General features: G+C 44.7%; 1 protein-coding gene across 1 annotated transcript in view; it reads right to left on the reverse strand.

The window, feature by feature from the left end:
- Positions 1-24,736, reverse strand: part of Siah3 (siah E3 ubiquitin protein ligase family member 3) — a 70,329-nt gene extending 45,593 nt beyond the window's left edge. Inside the window, exon 1 of the mRNA XM_028754260.1 lies at positions 24,534-24,736. Within this exon, the coding sequence (XP_028610093.1) occupies positions 24,534-24,668 (135 nt within the window). The 5' untranslated portion in view covers positions 24,669-24,736. The remainder of the gene's footprint in view (positions 1-24,533) is intronic.
- Positions 24,737-26,438: the final 1,702 nt, after the last annotated feature.

The following is a 26,438-nucleotide window of genomic DNA, read 5'->3' on the forward strand; positions in this document are numbered from 1 at the left end:
CCTTCTTCCTTTGTGTGCAGTGTTGTCTGTCACAGAAGACCAACAGGCAGCTTCCTCTGAAGCTGGCTAATACCTCTCAAGTACAAATGAGGACATGACAATAGGACAAAATGGCAACCAACAGATTGGGGAAAGATCTTTACCAATCCTACATCCGATAGAAGGCTAATATCCAATATATACAAAGAACTCAAGAATTAGACTCCAGACAACCAAATTACCCTATTAAAAATGTGGTACAGAGCTAAACAAAGAATTCTCAACTGAGGAAACTCGAATGGCCGAGAAGCACCTAAAGAAATGTTCAGCATCCTTAGTCATCAGGAAATGCAAATCAAAACAACCCTGAGATTCCACCTCACACCAGTCAGAATGGCTAAGATCAAAAACTCAGGTGATAGCAGATGCAGGCGAGGATGTGGAGAAAGAGGAACACTCCTCCATTGTTGGTGGGATTGCAAGCTGGTACAACCACTTTGGAAATCAGTCTGGCGGTTCCTCAGAAAATTGGACATAGCATTACCTGAGGACCCAGCTATACCACTACTGGGCATATCCCCAGAAGATGCTCCAGCATATAACAAGGACACATGCTTCCCTATGTTCATAGCAGCCTTATTTATAATAGCCAGAAGCTGGAAAGAACCCAGATGTCCTTCAACAGAGAAATGGATACAGAAAATGTGGTACATTTACACAATGGAGTATTACTCGGCTATTAAAAACAATGAATTCAAGAAATTTCTAGGTAAATGGATGGAACTAGAAAATATCATCCTGAGTGAGGTAACTCAATCACGAAAGAACACACATGGTATTCACTCACTGATAAATGGATATTAGCCCAAAGGCTTGAAATATCCAAGATACAACTCGCAGACCACGTGAAGCTTATGAATAAGGAAGACCAAAGTGAGGGTGCTTCAGTCCCTCTTAGATGGTGTAACAAAATCCTCAAGGGAGCAAATATGGAGACAAAGTGTGGGACAGAAACTGAAGGAAGGGCCATCTGGAGACTGTTCTATCTGTGTATCCATCCCATGTGCAGTCACCAAAGGTAGATGCTGATGTGGATGCCAGGAAGTGTATGCTGACAGGAGCCTGATATAGCTGTCTCCTTAGAGGTCTGCTAGAGCCTGACACATACAGAGGTGGATGCTCACAGCTAACAATTGAACTGATCATGGGATTCCCAATGGAGGAGTTAGAAAACTGAAGGAGCTGAAAATGTTTGCAGCCTCATGGGGAGAGCAACAATACCAACCAATCAGAGCTCCCAGGGTCAAAACCACCAGCCTGGGATCACATAGGGAGGGACCCATGGCTCCAGCTGTATATGTAGGGGAAGATAGCGTTGTCGGGCATAGGTGGAAGAGGAAGTCCTTGGTCCAGTGAAGCTGGATGCCCCAGTGTAGGGGAATTTGTGGGTGGGGAGTTGGGAGCAGGAGAGTTGGGGCACATCCTCATAGAAGCAGGAGGAGGGGGATGGGATAGGAGGTTCCTGGGTGGGGGGGAAATGGGGAAAGGGGATCACACCTGAAATGTAAATAACATATCCAATTTAAATAAATAAATAAATAAATAAATAAATAAATAAATAAACCAAACAAGGCCATGAGAGCTGCACCCAGCAGCTGACCTGTCCTGCGGTTCTATCCCTTTGTCTACCTCTAACATCTGCAAGACCCATACAGAATTTATCTAAATGTTTTGTTGCTAATAAACTAGGACAACAGACTGTTAAATTAAATCAATAAATAAATAAGCATTTTTTTCCTTGAGCTTTGTGGGAAGGGCATTGTAATATGTTAGAGGACCAAGTTTGGATTGAGACTGTGTAGATTCCATATATTAACATTAGTCTAGGCTCCGCCCCACAGTTACCTGGCAACAGCCAGGTATGCCTGACTCACTATAAAAGGGGATGCTTGCCCCTCCTCTCTCTCTTGATCTCATGCTCTTGTTCTGTTCCCTTTCTCCTGCTCCCCTCTCTCCCCATTCCCTTGCGCCCCTCTCTCCATGTGCTCATGACCAACCTCTACTCCTCTTCTCTCTCTCTCTCTCTCTCTCTCTCTCTCTCTCTCTCTCTGTCTCTCTCTCTCTCTCTCTCTCTCTCTCTGGGGGAAGGGATGCCTTAGCATGGGCCCCCAGAGGCACCCCCTCCTCCCCCACCTTACTGCATCTCCGCCAAACATATTCCTTCTCTCCTTATCTTTTATAAAACAACACCATACATAATGTTCTAGAATGTAGTGTGGGGGAAGTAGCACAACAGTGACAACTGCCCCAAACTCCTGGCTCTTTTTCACATGGGATATGCACGTCCCCTCAAGCCTGTCCATCTGACTTCTGTCCCGTCCCTATAAAAGTAAGTCGTCTTAGACAGAGGCAGAGGGCCCATGCTTGCTGCTGCCACAGTTCATGCTTGGAGTGGGGATTGCACAGATGATGAGTTCTAGATACCCAGAAAGAGGGGGTGGGACATACAAGAGCCAGGCAGGAACAGTCACTTGTGGCTACATGTTTCTCATCCACAAAGTGCAGCAAAAGCCTATGGAGCTCACGGCTCAGAGCATCCTCTTAGGTACATCATGCAAGAATGGCTCTACAGACATGAGGCTGTCCTTCTCAGTCAGGAGGGAATTCAACAACAACAACAACAACAACAACAAAAATTTGCTTCGCTGAGAGCTGGCCGCACATCCACCAGGCAATGGGACATGTATGGAGATGAACTCATGGAGAAACAGCTACTCAGAGCCTCCACTTCACTGGAAGGGGAGAGCAGAGGCTTAGCAGTCTTGAACCATGATAGACACAGAGACAAGATACTTAGGGAGAGATTCTGGCATGAGGTGACATAGAAGAGGTCCTGGGGTTAGAACTCACTGAAGAAGCAGAGAAGGGTGTATTGTGGGGAGAACAGAATGAGTCATGAAGGCTGTACATAGCAAGCTCTATATACCCAGTGTGGCCGGGGTGGGTGGACCATGAGATAGGGAACACAAGAGGCTAGCATGTAACAGGGACATGTCTCCCTTTTGTGTGTGTGTGTGTGTGTGTGTAAGGCCTGATTATTAACTGATTAAATAAATATACATGAAGCCCTTGGAATATGCCAAGCACTGTTCTATACTAGAAATACTGCTCTGGGAAAGGCAGAAATGGTCCCTGCTCTCGCTGGGTTTCCATTCTAATGAGAAGGTAGGGACATCATAGGCATAAATAACACTAATCAACAACGAAAGGCATAAGTATTGTGGATGATGGGTGGTAGAAGAGAGTGGACAGAGGAGACATGATCAAAGACGACAGAGAAGCTCATTTGCTTGTGTGTTTCTGCCACCAGCATGTATTTACTGAGGGCCAGCCTAGGAAGGTGTTTCTACCATGGAGAGATGGTACAAAGGTTAGTCTTGCTTACACTGCTTAAATAAAGTCCCGCAGCACACTGGAACATACACATCAATAATAGATGTTTAAGGCACTGCTTCTATTAGACTATCATGGAGCTGAACACTATTTATGGGTTAGTAGTCTTACTGTACATTTTCTGGGTATAGATGGGTCTAAATATGCAAATAGCAGTGTGGTATAAGCCTGCACCATTCAATACAACAGAATGCTGTATAGACTGATACCCTAAGAGCAATGAGCTGTACCAGGTATGTAAACCTAGACTGTCCTATACACATTTGTTAAATATTCTGTATGATAGTCACGTGAATATGGGACTGCCTATTCATGCACATCTCAGATTATATCCCCATCAACATGTGAATCATGTATGTGTCTCACCCACCACTAAGTTACAGTCTGCAAAGGAAGATGTTTGACAGAGCACAGCCAAGGAGCTTAACCTAGACTGGTATCTTGCAAAGGCTGCTTTGGGAGTTGAGTGTTAAAGAGAATTCCTTGGTCCACAGCAGAAGGAGTCAAGGAGTCTACCATGTCTAGTAGCCATATTAAGTGACTGGAGGGTGAAGGGCAGTGACCTGTTGACTGAAGTCACCCAGCAGGCAAGAGTCCTGCCGTGCCAAGCTTGACTCAGGGGCCATGTTTTTGTTGTTTCTTTTCTTTTGCCATTCACTTGGCAGCCTCCCCTCAACTCCTGCACTTGTGATGTGCCATGCATTTGTATGCATGGTTTGCATGCACGTGGGCTTATGTGCATGTGGGTGTCTGTGCACTTGTGTGTAAGTGCATGGGGTAAGTCAGAGGTTAATGGCAGTAACCATCCTCAATTACTCATCGCCTAATTAGTTGAGGTAGGGTCACATAAACCTAGAGCTTGCCAATATGGCTAGCAAGGCAAGCTTGATCTGGAGATTCCCTGCCACTACGCCCATCTGGTACTTACCCGGGCTGTGGGGATCTCATCTCCCATCCTCACACTTGCCTGGCAAGTAAGTTAATCACTGAGTCATCTCTCTGGCCCTTGTTGTCTCTTAAATAGAGTGCATGTTTTTATTTTGGTGAATGTATCTGGCATAACACTTAGCATCTTAACTGCTTTTGAGTGTATAATTCAGTGGAGTTGAGTTCACAATATGCAGCCATCATTACTGTTCCCAAGGGACGCTCACTACTCTAGACAGGAGCCACGGCCACCAGCAATAACATCCACTTCTTCCTCCCCTTGCCCTCATTACTTATTATCTAGATTTGCTTAGTTTATATAAATCATACAGATGGAAATAGATAGTTTGTTACTTTGTTTCTAGCATATTTCACAAAGCATAAGGTTTAAATCTTTCAGATACAGGATACATTATAATTCCATTTTTACGGCTAAATAATGTTCTACTATATGTATTACTACGTTTTATTGACTGGTTGATCTACTGATGGGTGTATAGGTTATGTTGTGATTAATATTCATGTATAAGTGTCTATTTCAGTTTCTGTTTTTAATTCTTGGAGGTACATAGCTGGAAGCAGAATTCTAGGTCATATGGTAATTCTGTGTTAATTTTTTTTGGAGGAAACTCCACTTGACTTTTTATAGCATCTGGGTCATTTACATTCCTTCCAACAATACACCACAGTTCCAAGTTCTCCGGGTTCTTGGCATTTCTTGCTATTCTCCTATACCCTCAGTGTGTCAGATTACATCCTCTCAGAACCTCTGATCACCCAAGTGTGCAGTCCTGCTGAGCCCTCAGTTTCCTCTGGTCAGTGGGAAGAATTCAAGAGACCCTTTCTGAATTCCGATCACCAATGATGGAAAGAATCAAAACCAGGAGGACACTGGGTAAGAAACTGGATCAGCCTCATGGGATCAGAGACTTCAGTCCATGTTGCCTGGCTCTGTTGCTCTTAGGCTGTGGCAAGGCATGAGGTCATATGGGGACCACACAGTGGCAGAGAGCCATTTATCTCATGGTGGATAGGAAAAAGGGAGAGGCGATGGAGGGAGATAGACCAAAGACAAAAGAGGTTCTTCAAGAGCATGCCCCCAGTGACCGACTTTCTCAATTAGGCCCCATTTCCCAAAAGATTAATTCAGTGACAAAGCCAGAGGCCTGCTCCATGGCTCCACATCTGAACTTTGCTACCCTGGGGACCATGCATTCAAACACTGATCTTCCAAGAACATTTTCTATCCAAAGTGTTGTAGCTGCAAGACTGGTGAAGAGCTTGGGACTCCCCTTGGGTGACTGCTATAGGGACCATCTTCCAAGGACTCTTTCAACCTTTCGTTATAGCTCTACTCCTCATAGCAGAATGAATAAAAACATACTCAAGGCAACAACATAGCGTGGGGAAAATATGCTGCTCCATTGTCTTCGCCCCACCTCTCCTCCGTCCTGTGATCTGTAGTCCTTTTAGGTCCCCAGAGCAAGGCAAAACCTAAGTTCAGTCTTCTTAGACTACCTTACAACAGGCCAAGTCCCTCCCGGGCTCTCAGTGTATGATCCAGCTGGTCCGAGCAAACCATCCCAGGTCTGTCTCTGTTTCTCTGTCTGTCTCCCTATTTCTTCATCCATCTGTCTGTCTCTTTTTCTGTCTTCATCTCTGTCTCTCTCTTCATCTCTCTGTCTCTTACTCTTTCCTTCTCTGTTCATCTCTGTTTGTCTGACTCTTCATCTATCTCTGTCTCTCTCATCTGTCTGTCTCTGTCTCTCTCTTCATCTCTCTGTCTATGACTCTTTCCTTCTCTGTTCATCTCTGTCTAACTCTTCATCTATTTGTCTGTCTCTCTCATCTGTCTGACTGTCTGTCTGTCTCTTCATTTTTCTGTCTATCTCTGACTCTCTCCTTCTCTGTTCATCTCTGTCTGTCTGACTCTTCATCCATCTGTCTGTTTCTCTCATCTGTCTATCTCTTCATCTCTCTGTCTGTCTCTGACTCTCTCCCTCTCTGTTCATCTCTGTCTATCTTTCTCATCTGTCTGTCTGTCTCTGAGACAGAGTCTCTGACTGAAACTGCTCAGTAATCTAGGCTAACAGGCCGTCAGGCTCTGTACTGCAACCCCTGCTCTGAGACTCTGGTTCCTGCCTCCCAGTGCTGGAATTACAGGTACACATTGCTGTACATGGCTTTTTATGACAGTACTGGTGGCTGAACTCAGGTCCTCGAGCAAGCCCAGCAAGCACTGTACCCACAGAGCCACTTCCTGAGCCCAGGGCAGGTCTCTTGGATTCTGAATCTTTGCTTGGTACTCCAGCTATTCTTCACGGGGCTCAGAGTTCTAGAAGAAGCTACAGAAACACAAGCAGGTTGGTCAGAGTCCTGTTAGGAATGAATCAGGGCAAACAAGGGGACCAGAAATGGGTGATGTGTGAAGCTTTATCACCCTTCCTGCACTGCCTAGTGATCCGGATTGCTGAGCAACGTGCCAGACACAGCCTCACTTGCCATCCACAATCCACCATGGGGGTTGGCAAGATGAGTGCTACCATCCGGCTGGATTTTGCAGACAGGAAGGTGACTGGTGAAGGTCAGGGCTTAGTAGAGCAGAGAGGGTCTACTCCAGGCCCTGAGTGGGCTCCTCTCCCAGCAAACAGATGACTCATTTTGGCCTTGTTGGCTCAAAGCTGCCCTGGGCCTCTGGTAAGAACTCAGCCAAGCTTGCAACAATCAATCACGAGTTTTCCTGAGGCAGCTGCATGAGCTGTTCACTAGTCTTTCCAGGCTGTTCATCCAAAAATTCTCATTTTCTTTTTCTTTTTTATTTTTTTTTTTGACCAATTAATGCTCAGGCCAACCACCCATCCCCCACCTCCCACAAAAACTAGTCTCCAGTTCTGTCCCATTCAGCCTGACAAAGCCCATTTTCCCTCATGATATTCAAATTGGAAACCTTTCGGTTCTCATTAGTTTGGGTTGCCGCAGTCATTACTATCTAAACAATTAATCCCCGAATGCCAATTTCTTACCAGGAATTATCCTGGACTCAACAGCTTATTTTCTTAGCAATGAGGCTGAAGCAATTATTCCAGGCTTTTGTAAGCAAACCTGCTGCGCTTGGCACTTTGCTTGTTGTGTTCATCGTGGCTGGCATCTCTGCTCCGGATAACTGTGAAGACTGACATCAAGGGCTGGAAGCAGCTTTACTGCTCATCCTCCCCTGGCCTTGAACCTACCACTTACCACCCTGTTTCCACTCCGTAGCATGCTCCAGGAGACAAGTTTGCCTTAAGCTGCCGCTATCTTAATTACCTGCTCAGGTGAGCTTTTACCCTTCTTTTTTTTGTTGTTGTTGTTGTTGTTGTTGTTGTTGTTAGGGGGTGGGAGAGTGGGGTTGTAATCTGAGGATGACCTTGATCTTGTGATTATCCTGTCTCCACCTCCAACATTCTGGGATTGCAGGTCTATATAGGCTACGCCTTTGTGCGTGTGCGTGTGAGTGTGCGTGTGCGTGTGTGTGTTGCTGGGAATCAAACCTAAGGATTTGTACAGAGTAGGCAGGTACTCTACTGGCTGAGGCACATCCCAAGTCCCTCGATAACCTGCTCATACCTGCCACCTCTTGCCTTCTTCTTGTAACCACTAGCTTCTGTTTACTAGCATTTGCTCCGTTTGCTAAGAATCCACCATGCTCTCATCGTTTTGTTTACACTACAAACTTGGGTTATTCACCCTTGGGGAATTCATCATCTGATAAGGACACAGCCACAGGAAGGAAAGCACAGAGTGAGGCCTGAGCACTGAGCTTCTAGGATCTCCTGGGACCCAAGACGAAGCAGCATCTGATTCTCCTCTGGGATGGGGTAATCAGGAAAGCCTTTGCTGAAGAAGGAGGCAGGACTGGGTCATGGAAAGTCCAGTGTTGGTGGCTAATCTCTGGCTATGGCCCTGCTTTCTGCCATTGGACATCCTCAGTTGTCTGAAATACTTACTTGTGCCCACACTGCGAACACCACATTCTGTTCATATGGACGCACCTACAAGACCTCAGGGCACCACATCTGCCATCTTGATTCTGCAATGGGTTAGTGGTAACTATGAGGACACCTGTGCCAGCTCCAGACAGGGGGAAGAGCAGGTTCTAGAGCCTGCTGGGCTGTCCAGTGTGAAATTTGTTCCATGTGAAGACAGACACATCCGTCTGGACTTGTGTCCCTTGGCCTACTACAACAATGACTGTCTCTAATTTTCCCAGCTCTGTGGAGGGAAATTATCTTCCTAGTTTCCATTTTTTACTCTGGGAGTTCTTAGGGAGATGTGCAGAAGAAGTACATGAAGAAACCAATCTTATTAATTCTTTAACAAGATAACTAATAAGCCAGACATGGTGGCACACACCTGTAATCCCAGTACTTGGGAGGCAGAGTCAGGAGGATAGCTGTAAGTCTGAGGCAAGTCTGGGCTACATAGAGAGTTCCAGCCCAGCTAGGGATACATAGTGAGACAGTCTCACCTGCCTGATATACCTGATATATGTATATAACAAACAAACAAAACTCAAAGAATCTAACAGACACATCTGGTGATAATGGATTAATTTAACAGACATTTCTGCATTGAAATGTTGTTGCTTCCTTAGGGATATGGTTTACTTCCTTTTGTAATTTGAAATTTTCACTCCCAGAAATTCTTCTTGAGGTTACTAAATTGAATAAGGGAAGATGTTTCTCCGAAGAGTATTTATTTGACATAGAAGAAGAATGTGAAAGAGAATATTTTTTCATAAGTATGCCTATGTACCAGGTACTGGACTAGGTGCGGTGATAGATAATCACCTCATCTGCCTTCATTACCCTCATATAATGTGTCTTACTACATATGAAGAAACCAAAACTCAGGGTGAGTAAGTAGCTTGCCATAGTAAGGAATATTAGAACTAAACCTGAAGTCACATTTGAGTCTAAGGTATATGTTCTAGTTTTATTTCTGTTTCTGTGATAAAATGCCCTGGCCAAAAGCAACTTAGAAGAGAAAGGGGCTGATTTCAGTTTACAATTCCAGTTTATAGTCCAGTAGAGAATTCAAAGTAGGAACCCTCAAACAGCTAGTCATATCACATAGTCACACACTCAGAAACAGAAAGAGATTAATGCATGCATACTTGCTTGCTTGTGCTCTACTCTTGTACAGTTCAGGACACCCTGCGTAGGGAATGGTACCATCCATAGTGGGCTGGGTCTCCCCACATCAGTTATCACAACTAAGACAATCACCAGAGCATGTCCATAGGCCAAACCAATGTAGACAACTCCTCACTGAGACCCTCTTCCCTCTTGACACTTGATTGTGTCAAGTTGACAATTTAAGCTAACCATCACAGTGTTTGATCTTTCCAATCCATATGTGGATTTTTTTTTCTACTAAATCTCTGTCACCTTTAATAAAATGGGTTAAGCTGTGCAATCAGTCTATTTGACCTTTCTATTCATTTTCATCTCATTTTCCCTCGTACCACCACTCAGTGTAAATTACCTCAAACTTTAAACTTTGATTGGCTTGAGGATTTTTGAGACTAGCTCTCATGTGGAAGTCAGGCTGATTACCAACTCACTATGTAGCCAAAACCGGCATTGAGTTTCTGGCTCCCCATCTCTGTCTCACAAGCAGGATGAGAGGTGTACACCACCACATCTAGCTTTCAATTTTCTTTTAAATAATGGCAGTATCTAAAGTCAGCCCAACAGCAAATCTCTAGCTCTGGACAGCAAGGTTACCTCGAAGGGACACAAAGAACAAGTGTCACCCTTGTCATTTGACAGATGGACAGACCAAGGCTGAGTGCTCAGACCCCTCTGGGAAGCAAGGAGGAGAGCTGGTTAGGCTTTGCCTCTGCACTCTAGGTAGACTTTCTTCACCAGGTATGTTCAGGAGCTGGGGAAATGCCCTTACTATATTGGTCTGTGAGCAAGGCTGTGGGGTATTTTCTTCATTAATGTAGGAGCACCCAGTCCATGTGGGTGGTGCTACCACTGGGCAGGTGTTTCTGGGTTTTATAAGAAAGCAGGCTGAGCAAGCTATGGGGAGCAAGCCAGTAAGCAGCACCCCTCCATGGCCCTGCATCAGGTCCTGCATCCCGGCTCCTGCCTTAAGTGACTACTCTGACTTCCCTTAATGATGGACAACACGATGTAAAATGAAATAAAATTTATCTCCCCAAGTTGCTTTTGGTCATAATGTTTTATCATGGCAATAAAAACCCTACCTAAGGCATGAAGCATAGACTTGGGGCATTATTCTGGGAGGTTTTTTTTTAAATCTACTTGAAACTGCTTTATAACAAATGTAAACTACTCTGAAAGTCCATTTGCCTAAGAGCATTTCATCCTTAGACACACTGTTTTAGCCAGTTGCAACAAATTGTACCAAAACACTTTAATAAGATACTTAAATACTTGAATAAACACTAAAATTAATGTATAATCCCACATTATATACCCAGACACCATGAAGAGTGTACTGTGTACTGGATGGTTGTGTTTTTCACCTTGAGAAGCATAGAAAAGAAACATTTGTGTGTGTGTGTGTGTGTGTGTGTGTGTGTGTGTGTTCAGGCATGTTCATTTAAAAGCTCATGTGTGGCTCAGATGACAGCTCTTCAGGAGCCAGCACTCTCCCTCCTTCTCTTGAGGCAGGGCTTCTCTCATTGTTTCTGCTACCTGTATGCTCCAGGTAAGCTTGCAGGAGAGATCTGGGTTAGTCACAAGTCTCTGTCTCCCGAATGAATTGCTGGGATTACAGATGCTCGCCACAGCTTTTGGCATTTTGGAGGTTCTGAGAATTGAACTCAGGTCATTAATCTTGTCTGAAAAGTGCCTTAACCCGATGGACCCTCTCACCAGCCCAATAAGCATAGCAATTTAACCAGAGAATCAGATTTAGAAGGTTAGATACTCACCTCTATGTAACCATCCTACTAATATCTGCGAGAGACAGGTTGATGGCAATTTTGAAACAATGATGTGGCTCAAATTCTATTCCCCTCCTAAGATGTTTGTTCATGTGAAGGTCCTTCCCTTGGTGATGTCTGCTTCCCAATGTCAACTTGCGCTAAGTAGCCTATCCATTAACAACTTTACGACTTTTAAACTTTCAAATAAAAAGCTTTATCAGCTAGATGGCTGATAAAAGTCCTTTTAGAGGACTTTTGAGAATATTATTCACATTAACAAAAGCTTTCCGTTAGAAAAAATGAAGATTATGGCTGGTGACAGTTCTTTACGGGAACCTCTCACTTGTGTGTGCGTGTAATTAACATATTTCATATATTCATGAAATCTCCATTGTGTCTTCTAGTTAGTTAATTATAAACTGGACACAAAGGATGTTTTTCTGTAGGTACCTAAGAAATGCCCTTTTAAGAGAGGTCCTTCATAGAAATACATAGGAAAGCAAATGTTGCTTATAACAATGCAAGAAAACTCTCTTTATAATAGGCCTATGTGATATAGATTTCTAATCACCATAATTTATTTTCTGTCTGAAAGGCAAAATTCATTGATTTTTGCCATTTTTCAGACGTTTTGGTGAGAAAGTCATTATTTCCATTTCACTAGAGCCAACTCTGACATTGCTGTGTAAACACTGTCAACACTAAGTATTTATTTTTTATGTATTTTCCTAGGCAAAACAGAAAGACACTTCTTATCTCCCTCTCTTTTCCATGCAAAGACCTCTGCTATGTGACAGACTTGGAGCCATCTTTTCCTTTGAGGGAAGGAGACATCTTTGAAGTAGACTTCCAAAGGAAGAGTGAGCCAGGATGGCAGTTATGTGCACAACTCTCTTCTGTCATTCTTGGGTGTTATTTTCTTAGGGAGATGCTAGTGCAGGGCTTTCTGTAGAGTAGTATTTCTACCACTTCCCTAAGGATCATCCAGGAATCCAAATGCAGAAGTGTGGCCCCACCTTTGATACAGCGCTTCAGAATGTTGGTAGCAGGAGGCAATGAGCAGCAATTTGAAAAGATCCCCAAGTGACTGCCACCCTAAGTTTAGTACACCATAGGTATATCACTGCTTCTGGGTCCTGGATCCATTCAGGAAGTCTGCAATGTCCAAAGATTTTTCATAATTATACATGTCATACTCTTCGTTTTCAACATTTGTGAGTGTATGGTGGTTCCTTAGTTACTTTTCTATGCTAAGATACCATGACGTAGGCAACTTATAAAAGAAACAGTTTATTGTGGGCCTAGAGTTTCAGAGGGTGAGTCCATAACCATTATGGCAGGAAGCATAGCATCAGGCAGGCAAACGTGGCCCTGGAGCAGTATGTGAGAGCTTACATCCTGACTCATAAGCAGGAGTCAGAAAAAGAGAGAAATGCTGGAAATGAGGATGGCTTGGGCTTTTTGCAACCTCAGAGCCCACCCCCAGTGACATACCTCCTCCAAGGAGGCCACACCTAATTTTTCCTACCAACTGGTTCTACCAACTGGTGGCTAAGTATTTAAACACATGAGCCCCTGGAGTCCATTCTCATCCAAACTACAAGTGGCATCTTCTAGAGGCTACATGATGTGTAATATTGTACGATAAATTAATGTGTGTGATTTTCTACATTAATATTATAAACAATATTTGCTTTTCTGTATAAGGAACCTCTCTTATAGGGGCATTCCTTACATAACTATAGAAAAGTAAAGATTCCTTTGTGGTTCCCAGTTTATAATTAACTGGAAGGCACAATGGAGATTGTGTGTGTATGTGTGTGTATGTCTGTGCCTATGCCTGTAAAACACACCCCAGTGAGAGGTTCCAGTAGAGAACTGCCACCAGCCATAACCTTCGTTTTTTACTTTTTTTTTTTACTTTTTAATTTGTTTTATTGGATTTTTTTATTTATTTGTATTTCAGATGTCATTCCCTTTCCCCATTTTCCCTCCCTAGAACCCTCCCATCCCATCCCCCCTCCTCCTTTTTGCTTTTATATCATTTTAATTACCTGCATGTATTAAGGTCAGTTCTAGGTTGAGGAACGAGCAATATAATAGATGCAAATAGTCAAAGAACAAGTCAGACAGTAAACACAATTATATGAACACTCCCGTGATCACTGTTTCTAAGGGCTTATCAGGATGACCAAAATATCTGAGCCTACTTCCCTGTCCTAGCCCAAAGTCATTTTCATGTCTGAAGTCTACTTCCTTTGTTGATGTGAATTATATTCTCAAAAGTCTTCTAAAAGAAACCCATCTAGCTAATAAAGTTTTTTTTTATTCAAAAGTTTAAAAGTCGTAAAGTTGTTAATGGATAGGCTACTTAGCGCAAGTTGACACTGGAAAGCAGGCATCACCAAGGGAAGGACCTTCACATGAACAAACATCTTATGAGGGGAATAGAATTTGAGTCACATCATTGTTTCAAAATTGCCGTCAACCTGTCTCTCGCAGATATTAGTAGGATGGTTACTTAGAGGTGAGTATCTAACCTTCTAAATCTGATTCTCTGGTTAAATTACTATGCTTATTGGGCTGGTGAGATGCCTTCATTGGGTTAAGGCATTTGCCAGACAAGATTGATGACTGGAGTTTGATCCTCAGATCCCTCAAAAAGCCAAATGCCGTGGTGAGTATCTGTAATCCCAGCACTCCTGTGGCCACATGGGGGTCAGAGACTGGAAAATAACCCAGAAGCTCACCTGGCAGCAAGGCTGGAGCACGCAGGTAGCAGAAACAATGAGACAGACCCTGCCTCAACACAACTCTATTCCTAAATGAAAATGCATCTTAGATACTGTTGTCAAATTGATATTTGAACATATCTCACCATATAGAATGAAAATGGGGAACCCTTTGGGGTTCTGGAATAGCTATACAGAGGAAAGATCCTCTCAGCCTGTAGTTCATCTGTGATGGTTAGCTTTACTTGTCAACTTGACACATCTTTGAATGACCTGAGATGACAGTCCCCGTAGGGAAACGACTGCATGTGGTGGGTGTATCTCTAGGGTTGCCTTAGATTCATTGGTGTTGTGGGCGAAACCATTCCCTAGACAAGGTGTTCTTGAACTATATAGAAATGGAGAGACTGAGCGAACAAGTGAGAGAACATTTGTCTACATTTGTTCTTCCTCTGTTCTTGGATGAAAGCTGCTCCAATCGACTTCCTGCCTTGACCTCCCCAGGAGGACGGACCTAGAGTCATAAGCCGGACAAGCTCTTTCAACCTTAAGTTGTTCTTTGTCAAAGTGTTTTATCACAGCGACATACATGATACTAGAACCATCTCCTAATCATAAAATAATAATAATTACATTGCTGCTCTTGGCCTTCCTTACTGTTTTGGTATTTAAAAATGGAAGATGGCTAATGTTTATATAAATACAGATTATTCAGCAGCGGTGTTTCTGTCATTAATGATAAGAACAATTTTGCTTATTTAAAACTTATTAGGACTCTAATATAGATATTTAAACTGTCATATGAGAATTCACCGATTCTTTTATTTTTATTTATGTGTTTACATTTGTCTTTTGATCTAGGATCTTGCTCTGTAGCTCAGGCTGGCCTGAAAGCCACAACATAGTCCATAACCTTAAACTCATGATAATTCTCCTGTCTCAACTTCCTAAGTGTTGGGATTACAGTCATCAAAACTAGCAATTAACTGGTATTTGAGAAAATAAGTATTTTTCTCCAAGTGGTCTTTTGGAAAAGGTGCACTGAATGTCACTTCCAGACATAGTTATGTTCATAACTTGTGATTATTTTTAAATTGTCTGTTGAGAGGGACTTAAATCACGCTCAGCCCAAAAGCCCAGTGATTGACTTCTCCTCCCTCCCACTCGCACGTGTTCCTTCCTAACTATCATCTCTCTGTGAAATTTCCACCGAGTCTCTCAAAAATCAATACCATGTAAGTTTTCTGAAAGGCTCGGCAATTTGCTTGAGTCTGAATGATTACAGCACTCTGCCGATCTACGCCTGCCGGTGTGAGGGCCTTGTCTAGCCAGCCATCTTGGGAAAGAGGGGCTGTTGTCAGGGAAAGCAGAAGTCAGCTCTGAGATGTCTCTGATGGGGCTCACCCTGTGAGAGATATCATGTTTGTATAATCCTTCTCCCATTGGCTAACCAAATCTGTGTATTAGTCAGAGACTCCAAGTAGATCAGTGGAATAGCCGGTGATATAGTTTTCCTTTCAACTTCAATACTCTCTTGGTTTAGAAATAATTTGTGGTGTGACCTGACGCAGAGAAGGCTGAAATATAAGTGTCGTGGACACACATCTAATTTAAACACCCACTTCCATTTCTCAAAGACTCTATGCAATTCCCTTGAGTTTGGAAACGGCAGACCTGCATCGCCTGGAGTCATCATTGTGAATCCACGTTCCCATAATTGTACGTGTACATTTCCTTGCTTCTTCTGTTTGGTGGGAGGAGAGGAATTCAGTACCAATTTTCTGAGCTCTCTTAAAAAGAATATCAATAAAATATACACAACCCCTTTGGTGGATTGTCTTTAAAGGGTTACAAGCACTCCCCCTACCCCATTTTTTTTCTGTTCAAAGCAATTTCAGGAAACTATGTAGCATGGTCTTTGGTACTTAGTATATGCTCAATAAATATAGTTCATTTAAAAAAATCCACAATCTAAAATCTATATGCACAGGCTTCCCCCTCAACAGAACCCCAAGATGAGAACTTGGAGGCAAGAGTTGGCTTGGGGATGATTTTAGCAAACAGTGGAAGGGAGCAAAATTAATGCAAGCTGCAGGTGTCCAACCCCACCTGCAGCCTTGAGAAATACAGAGAAAGCCTCCCAGGATTGCCCAGCAGGAGCTAGGACATCAACCCCGTGTTTATATACACGAGGATGAACGACACAAGCTCTCGGCTCAACATTTTACAGTGAGAGAGAAAGACTGCATCCAATATGAGTCCTCAGCAAGTTGCCTGGGCTGTGAGCTGTGACATAGCACTATGTCAAGAAGTGTCAAAAGGCACAGGGTTTCAGTCAAAGAAAGAGAGGGCTTATTCATCAAGAACTCATCTGTATTGGGCCAGCCCGTTAACCTCCTTCTGCTTTGATATTATGTAGGGTGGACTGTGATAATAATACATCCCTTCCTAGGGACAGTTAAACACTCAGTTCTGCGCTAAACAGTTCGAGGATTTAGCCAGCCTTCAGTCAGTGGTAGTTCTTTGTGACTCTTCATCGTCATGACTTACTAACATGAGTATGTCCGAGACAATAGGAAACCACTGTGTGAGAGTTTCAGGGTGTGGCCTGGCTTCCTTAGTCTGGAATATATCATGTGAGTGCCTAATGTATGGCAAAGGAACCTGTGTTTCTGAGTGGTTACTGGCCTGGGACTCTTTGGCACATCTTGGCCAAGTCCTATGGCATACTTTGAGGAGCTGTGATGTCTGGGTACTAAGCCAGGAGGTGGCCCGGTTAGCTGGTTGGCCTGCTGGAAAACCTATCTTGTTGTACTGGTTTGGGTTCTGTGCCTGTGGAACCTTCTAGGTAAGATAACCTTGTCTTTCCTCTATAAATATGGCTTTTGATGACTCCTTCTCCTGCTTTATTGGAGGTTGGGGGAGGCCTACCCCTCTCATTGTACAACTCTCTCCTTGCTGGAATTCTGATGCCTCATGCTAGTGGGGAGAGCCCAGCAGCATGAAGCACATTCCTCATTATGGATTCATAATTTAACAATATATCAAAGGACTCAGGAATTATATCTATTAAGAGATACAATATCTCTTGAAAGTACAACTGACATTCCCAGTTAGACCATAATTCTAAATTATCCACACACAAAAAAAAGGAAAAAAAGAAAGAAAGAAAAACCATTCTGCTAAAAACATGGAGCTGGTTTCTGACAGTGCTTTCATCCTGGGCTCATAGCCAAAGTGAAAACGTAGCCTTTGGTAATGGAACTTGATCTATCCTGCTATTTGTCCATCTGGAGTGGTGGCTGCTTGGCTTTGGTGACTTCCCATAAACCCTCATGTGAGCCTGAGTCATGTGTCTGCATCAGCATTTTAGACACAAGAAACGGTTGTTTCTTTGATGCCCCGCGGTGGTCCAGCTGACAAAGCCCCTCTAAGATGATGTTTCAACACTGCTGGTGACTCATATTACTGAAGTGCTCATACAATCACGGTATTGCCTCAGGCAAAGTCTGAACAAAGAGCATGAGTATGTGAGACCTGTCCTTGTTGTAGCTCCATCAGCTGTGACCTTGGACTGGATGCTTGATTTTTTTTTAAGAATTACATATTTATTTTATATATGTGAATACACTGTAAACACACCAGAAGAAAGCATCAGATCCCATTACAGATGATTGTGAGTCACCATGTAGTTGCTGGGAATTGAACTCAGGACCTCTGAAAGAGCAGTCAGTGCTCTTAACCTCTGAGCCATCTCTCCAGCCCCTAGATGCTTGATCTTTGAGCTTGAATTGGGACATTGTTCTAATCCCCGTCCCTTGAAGAGCATACTTTGAACTGATCTTCTATTGCCTTAGCTTTACTGCTGTAACTCTCTGTCTGTGACAGAACATCATGGCCAGGGCAATACAGAAGGAGAGGCTTATTTGAGTCTTACTGTTCCACAGGGTTAGAGTTCATGATGGTGGAAGAGAGGTAGCAGGAGGCAGCGATGGGAGCAGAGGCTGAGAGCTCACATCTGGAGCTACACATGGGAAGCACAGAGAGCACTAGGCATGGCTCAAATCTTTTGAAACCTCATAGCCCACTCCAGTGACATATCTTCTCCAGGAAGGCCACACCTCCTAATTCTCCCCAAATAGCCAACAACTGAGGCCCAAGTATTCAAAATGCCTGAGAATTTGGGGGAACATCTCCTTCAAACTACCATACATTCTAACATCTAATTTGAGGGGTTTGTCCATCCATCCAAGTTAAACACAAGGACTGGGTGATGTTTACATTGTGCCAAAGGTTTCAGAATGGGCACCCCTTGCCCAGCCTGGGATGAGCCAAGGTGTACCATTAATTTGTGAGGAAGGCATTTCTGAATCGCTCAACCTCAATAACAACAGGCATGATCACCAATGGTAACGGTATGGAGGTGAGCCTTACTGTTCTTCCCCCACACTTCCATTTTACAAATGAAAAGAAACAAGGCTCACAAAGATCAAAGGTATCTATCACTCAAACGCAGAGGTCCCTAACCTCAAAATAATCAGTGCTGGAGGAGCCAGAAATGATAATTACTGTGATTTGATCATGGCGCACTGTGTAACAAGTTGAATTCTCATCCTGGACCCAAGAAATGTCTATAAACTTTGCATGTCCATTCAGAACTGGGGAGAGATATGCTCCAGGAAAGCAGCATTGGATCCTGGCTGCCGATGCCATAATCAGCTCAAACACCATGCTTCCTTCCCAGCTCTGCCATTTGTGGCATGTCGCAGCCATAGGAAACCAGCTTGAACTAGCAAAACTAGCACAGGGAACCCATCTCTGTGGTCCCAGTTTCCTTGGCTACATACAAACTGTAGCTTCCCTGCTCTGACAAGCTCTCCACTATTCCTTGAGCTACAGAGTCCGTGCGGAGGCAGGTCGCCACTCCCCAGGTGGACATCTTGTCTGTGACATTGCATATCTGAACAGGTCACTGCACTGCTTAGGGCAAGATGACTTTTTAAGTACAAAACACTCAGACAGTTGCTCCTTACCCTCTCTGTGTTGTAAATTGCTAGGAAAGTAGTCTGTTTTAACTTGGGAAAAGCGCTCAAATATCTCTGACCTCGCTGTGGGTTTCAGGGGGAAATGACACAATTGATAGTTTTAAACTAACTCCCTCTGAAACCCACAGTCCTTGTAGGTAGAGGGAGCCTAGCTAAGGGAATTTCACAAGACAGGCTTGAGGCTGCCAGGTAAATGCAGAACCGAGGGAATCCGCTTACCTCTGTCCAGCTTCCAGCTCCAGCCTGTTCTGCAAGACACTCACTAGCACACAGCTAACTAAATTACTGCCCTGGGCCTGGGGCCTCCTGAAGCGGCTCAGGAGCCTCATTTGCAATCACCGTTAGCCAGAAAAGCAGTATGGCTGTTTGGTACCCATAGTGTCATAGAATACTTGCAGAAACTAAGGGTCTGATAGAGGCTAAGAAGCCTTTGGTTTCAAAGTGGGAGAGGGTGGGCCTCAACCTGCCCTCCTCGCCCCCTCCTCCTAACTTCTCAGGTCGGAACAGCAGTGAAAGAGCTCCAAACTGGACTGGAAGAGAACCCGGGAAAATGTTCAGAGAGATTGAGAACAGGGACCCTCTGATGTGGCTGTGCGGGAAGGAACTGGGTAACCCACATACCAGCTCTTCAACAATCTTGTTGCAAAGCTTTGAACTGCTTTAAAGTGAGCATTCATGCTGAACACTCCAAAGGCTGCCTCTCAATCTCTAAAAACACTCAGGTCTTCTGTTCTCTTCCCATGCCCTGCTGTGCTGTGTCCTGCGGAGTTAAGCAAAGCCCCAGGGCAGTTCGGAATTTCCAAAGACCATCCCACACAGCAGAGGCAGAAGCCATGTTGGACTTTGCCAGTGTCACATCTCCTGTCTTCCCACTTTTCTCATCTCTCCCCTTTCCTCCCCTCCCCCTCCTCACTCTAACCTCCTCTCCCTCATCTCCTGCCCCCTCCTCCCTTTCTCACCTCTTCCTTCATACAACACTCCCTTCTCCACCAGCAGGGCACTCACATTCATTTACACAAGCTGCTCAGAATGAAAGGCACAGAGATGCTGCAAGGACCGGACCTGGAACTACTCCAGTTTCAGACTTTGCATCTGTCAGGCACTTAAATTAAAACCACCACTGCGTGGTGTGTGTGTGTGTGTGTGTGTGTGTGTGTGTGTGTGTGTGTATGATCTGTTTGTAAATCTAAGATTAATGAGAAAGAAGAATGGCAGGGATCTATCCAGCTGAATGCAGATGGAAGTGGGGTGGGTGCTGACGCTCTTCGGCCCAAGGCAGACGACAACGCTGGGTGGCGCTTCAGACAGGGCCTTTCGGAAGTTTGCCAGAAAGCATTTTGCTAGCATTTCTTTTTAAAAACTCATTTATCAAAGCTGTGGTTAAGAGGAGGAAGTCACCCGGTCACTTCAGCTCACTATGGCCTTGGGAAGGGCTGAGGGGTGGGATCAGAGGGTCCTGCAGACTCTTCCCTGGAGAACTCTGGCTGCAGGAACTGGCTGGGACACTCTGCAAAGGATGTGTCTGCAGGCAGGGCAGGGCTGCTTCTGGTGGACAGGCTGATGGGAGATGAACCAGGAGAGGGAAGCTGCTTCCTGTGGGAAGCGACAGCAGACACAAGAGTGTGATCAAGAAGCAGCCTGTGGACGCGGATGCGCAGCATCTGGAGAGCTACAGCCTGAAAGCTGGCTACCTGGAGGAGCACTTCCCATAGAGTGGAAAGTAAATGAGGGTTGGGCAGGAGGGCACCATCTGAAATCGTGATCTAGGCAAAGCATTACAAGTACAGGCAGGTACAGATAGACATGGGGGAATCCAAGGAGGGAGTCTGGCTTACCCGTTTCTAACCAGGCCCAGTGTTCCAGGTCAGCCGTACGTTCTATAGGACCCTTTAGAATGGATTGATGGGTATGGTGGCTTTAGCTACTGTATCTGCAATCCCTGGGAGGCTCTGCTTCCCATGACAAGGAAAGGCATCAGCTAGAAGGACTCCTGGGTTAGTGAGACTGCTAATGAAGGGGACCTGTAGAAGCTACATGGTGTTCTCTGCTCAGCCAGCGAATTATAACTCAGCGCCTGCTCGCAGTCCTTAGATGCTGTTAGAATTCTCAAGAAAGAGCAGAGCTGTTTCCACACAGTCTTCACAGGTTCCTCTGTAGCTCCAGGAAGCCCAAGAAAGCAAGGTTGTGCTCCATAACCTCAGTCACCAGCTCAAGTCCCAGCCTGTCCTAAAGTGCGGGGAAGTACCACAGATCGATAGCTATTCTGGGTTAACATTGCCACAGCTTTTTTTTTCCTCCAAAATAGGAATCCCCTCCCCCAACAAATCACAGCTTATTATAGCAAAGACTTTTTTGGGGGGAGTGTGGTCTATTTATGGATGTGAACATTTGGGGAGAGAACTTTTCTGCATTTGTATGCACTTTTTAGTTTAATCAGCAGGCCAGTGATGCTTGTATTTTAAAAGTCTGACGCTGTTTGCTAGCTTCAGGTTGAAGGTGGGTCTGCTGACCTTCTGTCACCTGGACTTTGGATAAGCATGAGCTGATGGAGATCCCACAGAGCAGTTTGGCTGCTGGGTGCATCCCTCTGCCAGCAGTGCCCCCCCCCCCAAGTCCTGTGTATGGAACCCAAACATTACGGCACACAACACACCATGCTTACTTACAGTGAGGCTCTAATGAGCTAAGTTCCTAAGGGGGTCTTAATGAGAAATGGAAAGCCAAATGAGCATGTGTGTGTGTGTGTGTGTGTGTGAGAGAGAGAGAGAGAGAGTATGTGTGTGAGTGTGTATGAGTGTGTGTGAGTGTGTGTATGAGTGTGTGTGAGTGTGAGTGTGTGTATGAGTGTGTGAGACTGTGTGTATATGAGTGTGTATGTGTGAGTGTGTGTGAGTGTGTGTGAGTGTGTATGAGTGTGTATGTGTGTGTGTATGTGTGTGATTGTGAGTGTATGTGAGTGTGTGAGAGTCTGTGTGAGTGTGTGAGAGTCTGTGTGAGTGTGTGTGCAAGTGTATGAGTGTGTATGAGTGTGTATGTGTGTGTATGTGTGTGAGTGTGTATGAGTGTGTATGTGTGTATGTGAGTGTGTGAGTCTGTGTGAGTGTGTGTGCGAGTGTGTGTGAGTGTGTATGTATGTGAGTGTGTGTGTGTGAGTGTCTGAGTGTGAGTGTGTGTGTGTGTATGTGTGTGTGTACACAAACTAAGCACATGAGATGTTTTTCTGTCCCTGATTATAGGAACATAATTTATCTTAAAGCTTTAAGTGACACTCTTTGAATAGCCTATAAATATACGCAAGGTGTGTTTGTATGGTGTGTGTATGTGTGTGTATATGAGTGTGTATGTGTATGTATGTACGTATGTGTGTATGAGTGTGTATGTATGTGTGTTTAGAGGAGAGATTGTACAAACACATTCATTCATTCCCCCCACCCCATACAATCTCTTGGCAGCTTCAGAAAGCCACGGAGAAGGCAGGACAGATATTTCTAAGTTTATCTTCAAGATGAGGAGGGGAAGGCTGAGAAAGGTTGAGTCATTTAGTCACGTAGTTGTCCAAGGTAACTCAAAGCCTTTTACCCCAACCCTGGGCCCCTGCACTGGGGCAGCAAGACTGTTGTGGTCCAACAGCAGTCATCACTACAGAACATACACAGATGGTTTCCCCTTGCTGCCCAGCAAAACCTGAGCACCCTCCCTTCCCCATCCTTGGGCACAGTCAGTGAACCATGTAAATTCAAACTTTAGAGCTGCAATGTCGCATAATTTTAAAAGGAATTAAAATGCAAAACAGGAGTAAACAATATTTCTTGCCGCAGGGAAGTAACTAATATGAGTTGACAAAATAATGAGATTGGAGTAAGGTCTCCAAAGTGGCCGTGGAATGGAATTCAAGACTATTTTTAATATGGTTACTATGTACTTGCTCTGCCAAGGATGACTGGAAGAGAATTCTCATTTATAAAACCAAGCCACACACACACAAAAAAAAAAAAATACAGAAGAGGAAAGAGATGAATGAGCATAAGACAGGGAGAGCACACATGAATTCTTTGGCAGGATTCTCGGAGTTGTCACAGCCTGGGTACCACAGAAAGCCAGTTGGGGGTCTCAGTATAGTCCACACCCCCTCCATCACGCTGCCCCTGGAATATGACCTCAGAGGCTCCAGACAGCTGTCAGTTTCAAGACTTCCAGGAATGAAGGTGGGGAATGCTTATAAACACTGGTCTGCAGCAAGCGGCCTCAGGACCATCCATCCGATTATGAGAGTTTATCATACAACATCGATATCGCACCCACCACAAGCATCGCTCAACACTGCCGGACTACAGTGGTCAGAATCACAGCTTCGGTTTCTAGGAGACAGTCCCACACTTAGTTGCAGACACAGCCCCTCCCCCTGTCTCTCAGTCCCCCAGTACTGTGAAGGTAGGCAAGCCGCAGTCTAATGAGTCCTGCATTTTAGTTGATTTTCAGACAATTTGATCTTTGGGGAGTTTAGCTGCACTGTCCCAGCATGCCTTTTCCCTGTTCCTCATCTTCCCCATATCCCTAGGCAGTGTCTCTTCATTCATTTCCTCATCTGCACTGTGACATGTAGTGGTCCTCCTAGCCCTGCATTTTGGCTTAGAACATTGACGTGAAGGGATAAACAGGGAGAAAGCAGCACCAAGCGAGCAGGTGAGGCAGCCGCTAGCAGCTCAGCAGCCAGCGCCTGCAGGCTCCAGGCAGCCGCTGCAGCTCCCGGCTGGTTTCATTATTACACAATTGAAGCGGAGCTCTCCTCTGACGGGGCTCCTTCTCCTCAGAGAAGGCTCACATCTCCTTGGCAGGAGGGAAAGGAGCTAAGCTCCTCCCAACAACACAGACAGACAGACAGACAGACAGACAGACAGTCTCTCTCTCTCTCTCTCTCTCTCTCTCTCTCCCTCCCACCACACACACACACACACACACACACACACACACTTTGACACAGTTTAAGGACAAGGACAAACTCTTGCAGAAACCACTCCTTGCCAACTCAAAGCTCCCCAGTTCTAACGCTACTTCTGCACGGGCCAAATCCTTATACTGACCGGCGGGACAGACAGCAATTTGGGTAACTTTTCAGATTTTTTTTTCTCCTCGGCCCTGGCCCACAAATGCTTGGGAGGGAGGATACCCCTACCCTACTCTTCCCTTCACCCTCCCTTCTGTCCCTCCCCCTGCTCCCTCTGCCCCCACCTCCAACCCCCCTCGGAGGACGGTGTGCGGAAGACACTAGATGCCTGCTCTTCTGTTGCTTGCCAGTCCAGAAAACACCACACGGTCATGGTAACAGCACCAAGATATCCAGAGAGCTAGAACGAGGCAAGCATCCCCTGAGCCTGAGCTCCCTGATAGAAGTCTCCCGAGAAAAGGCTAGAGTCCCCGTGGAGATAGCAGAAAGCACGAGAGGAAGTGACTCACCTTTAGGTTGTGCGTGGGGTTGACCACACAAACAAGTTGCCCAGCAGCAGAGAAAACCCGTTTAGCCTTGTAGTGCTGAAACCGGAGGTGAATGAGATCCAACACAGCCCCAAAGCACTGTGTAAAGAAAAGCATCACAACTTTTGGGGGGTTGTTGGCACAGGAAGCCAGGAGAGGAAGCTGTAAGTCCTTGGGCTCTGAATAGAGCACAGCCTCCGAGACACTCCGCTCCAGCCCGGCTTAGCGCGCCTTCATATTCATCATCAAAATAAGACGGTTAGAATCTTGCAGCAGCGAGGCAGCCAATCAAAAGGACAGAAATGTTATCCTTGAGGTTCAGAGACAGCCAATAACAAATACCTCCCCTACTGAAACTCCCTGATGAATTGAGCCTGGCGGAGAATGTATTATTGAACATTACCATAGATCAGCACATTGCATTTATCTTGTGATTACAGCCAACCATACATAATGCTGGGGAGATAGGCTGACAAAATTGATTGCTTAATGTGTCTCCATTTATTAATTGACTTAATTTAACATGAGAGCCTTTCTTAGTGCCGTGAACAAAACCCCCGTCCAAAAAAAAAAAAAAAGAAAAAATGTAAACCGTTTACACCTCCAAACAGGAAAGCTTTGTGCTCCAACAGGCAGATGGGGTCGGCAGCTTGTGGCTGTACTCACAGAGCTGCTGGGAGAAAATCAAATACTACAAGATACTGATTCAAGATAAGAATTTGGCAGCCGCAGAAATGTGTATCTTTCAGTCTTATGCTCTGACTCTCTGCAATTTGGATTGTAGCCCCTTGATAAATCTAACTTGCCGTTCTTTATGCAGAAAAAAAAATCCAACAAATGAATTTGGAATTGAGGAGGGACATGCATATATTATATATATTTCAAAACACAGTAATCACTTAACACTTTTATTAAAGCATAGAAATGCACAGAGCACGCTTCTAAAAATAATGAAATCCCTGATGCACGAACATGCACACACACACTGAAAAACCTACACGGGGGAAGAAAGTGGTTTGTACATCAGCAGAATAATTACAGACGCAGAGAACCTGGGCTTGTCACTCATTTGCAGATTCGTGGGCAGCAAATTGCTAATTAACCAGTAGATTGTTGGGGACACTAAAATAGAGATTAGGAATACACACAGCACAGCACTTGTGTGAATGCCAGCAGCAACGCACTATTGTGCTGGAGTAGGCAGAGACTGGTCCAGTCATTAGCTGTCCCAGAGCACTGCCAACCCCATGCCCACGGTGGGCTGTGAGGCCACCCACTGGCTCCTGAAGGACAGCTCCTAAGCAGTGCCTGAAAGACTTTGGGCTTGCTGGGAATACGTCACACGGTTTGGTTAGTCTCTGCCACGAAAGCCCAAGAACTGGGAGTACTGAGTTTTAGTTCTTTGGCTGTTTCTACACTGAGTGGTCAGATAGATGGAGCCACAGCCACTGGTCTGAGGCTGTGGCTCTTTCCTGGACGCCTCACTGCACTTCCCTAGGATAGATACAAACACAGCCACCCAGCACAAAAATGATAAACTTGCTTGAAGCATCATAAGGCTAAAAAAACAAAAAACAAAACCAAAACACAAACACAAAAAAATCCTCTACTGCATGGCTGACAGTACGAACTCTGTACATGACAACATCCGTCTTGATGACGAAACGCTACATGTGTTAGTGTTACAGGGCTTACACTGCGATAGATACAAACTCTGACTCCAAGACACCCGAGTCTGCGACCTGGTCAGGCACTTAGGATAAGAACACATAAAATACAGTAGAAAAGAAGGTACTCGGGTTTAAGAAAGCAAAGCAGAATTTGGGTTGATTTTAACTTGATTTGTTTAAACCAAATCAAACCTAGAACAGTGGTTCCCAACCTTCC

The sequence above is a fragment of the Grammomys surdaster genome, unplaced genomic scaffold, assembly GCF_004785775.1.
Source record: "Grammomys surdaster isolate TR1022 unplaced genomic scaffold, NIH_TR_1.0 125985, whole genome shotgun sequence".
NCBI classification, from domain to species: Eukaryota; Metazoa; Chordata; class Mammalia; order Rodentia; family Muridae; genus Grammomys; species Grammomys surdaster.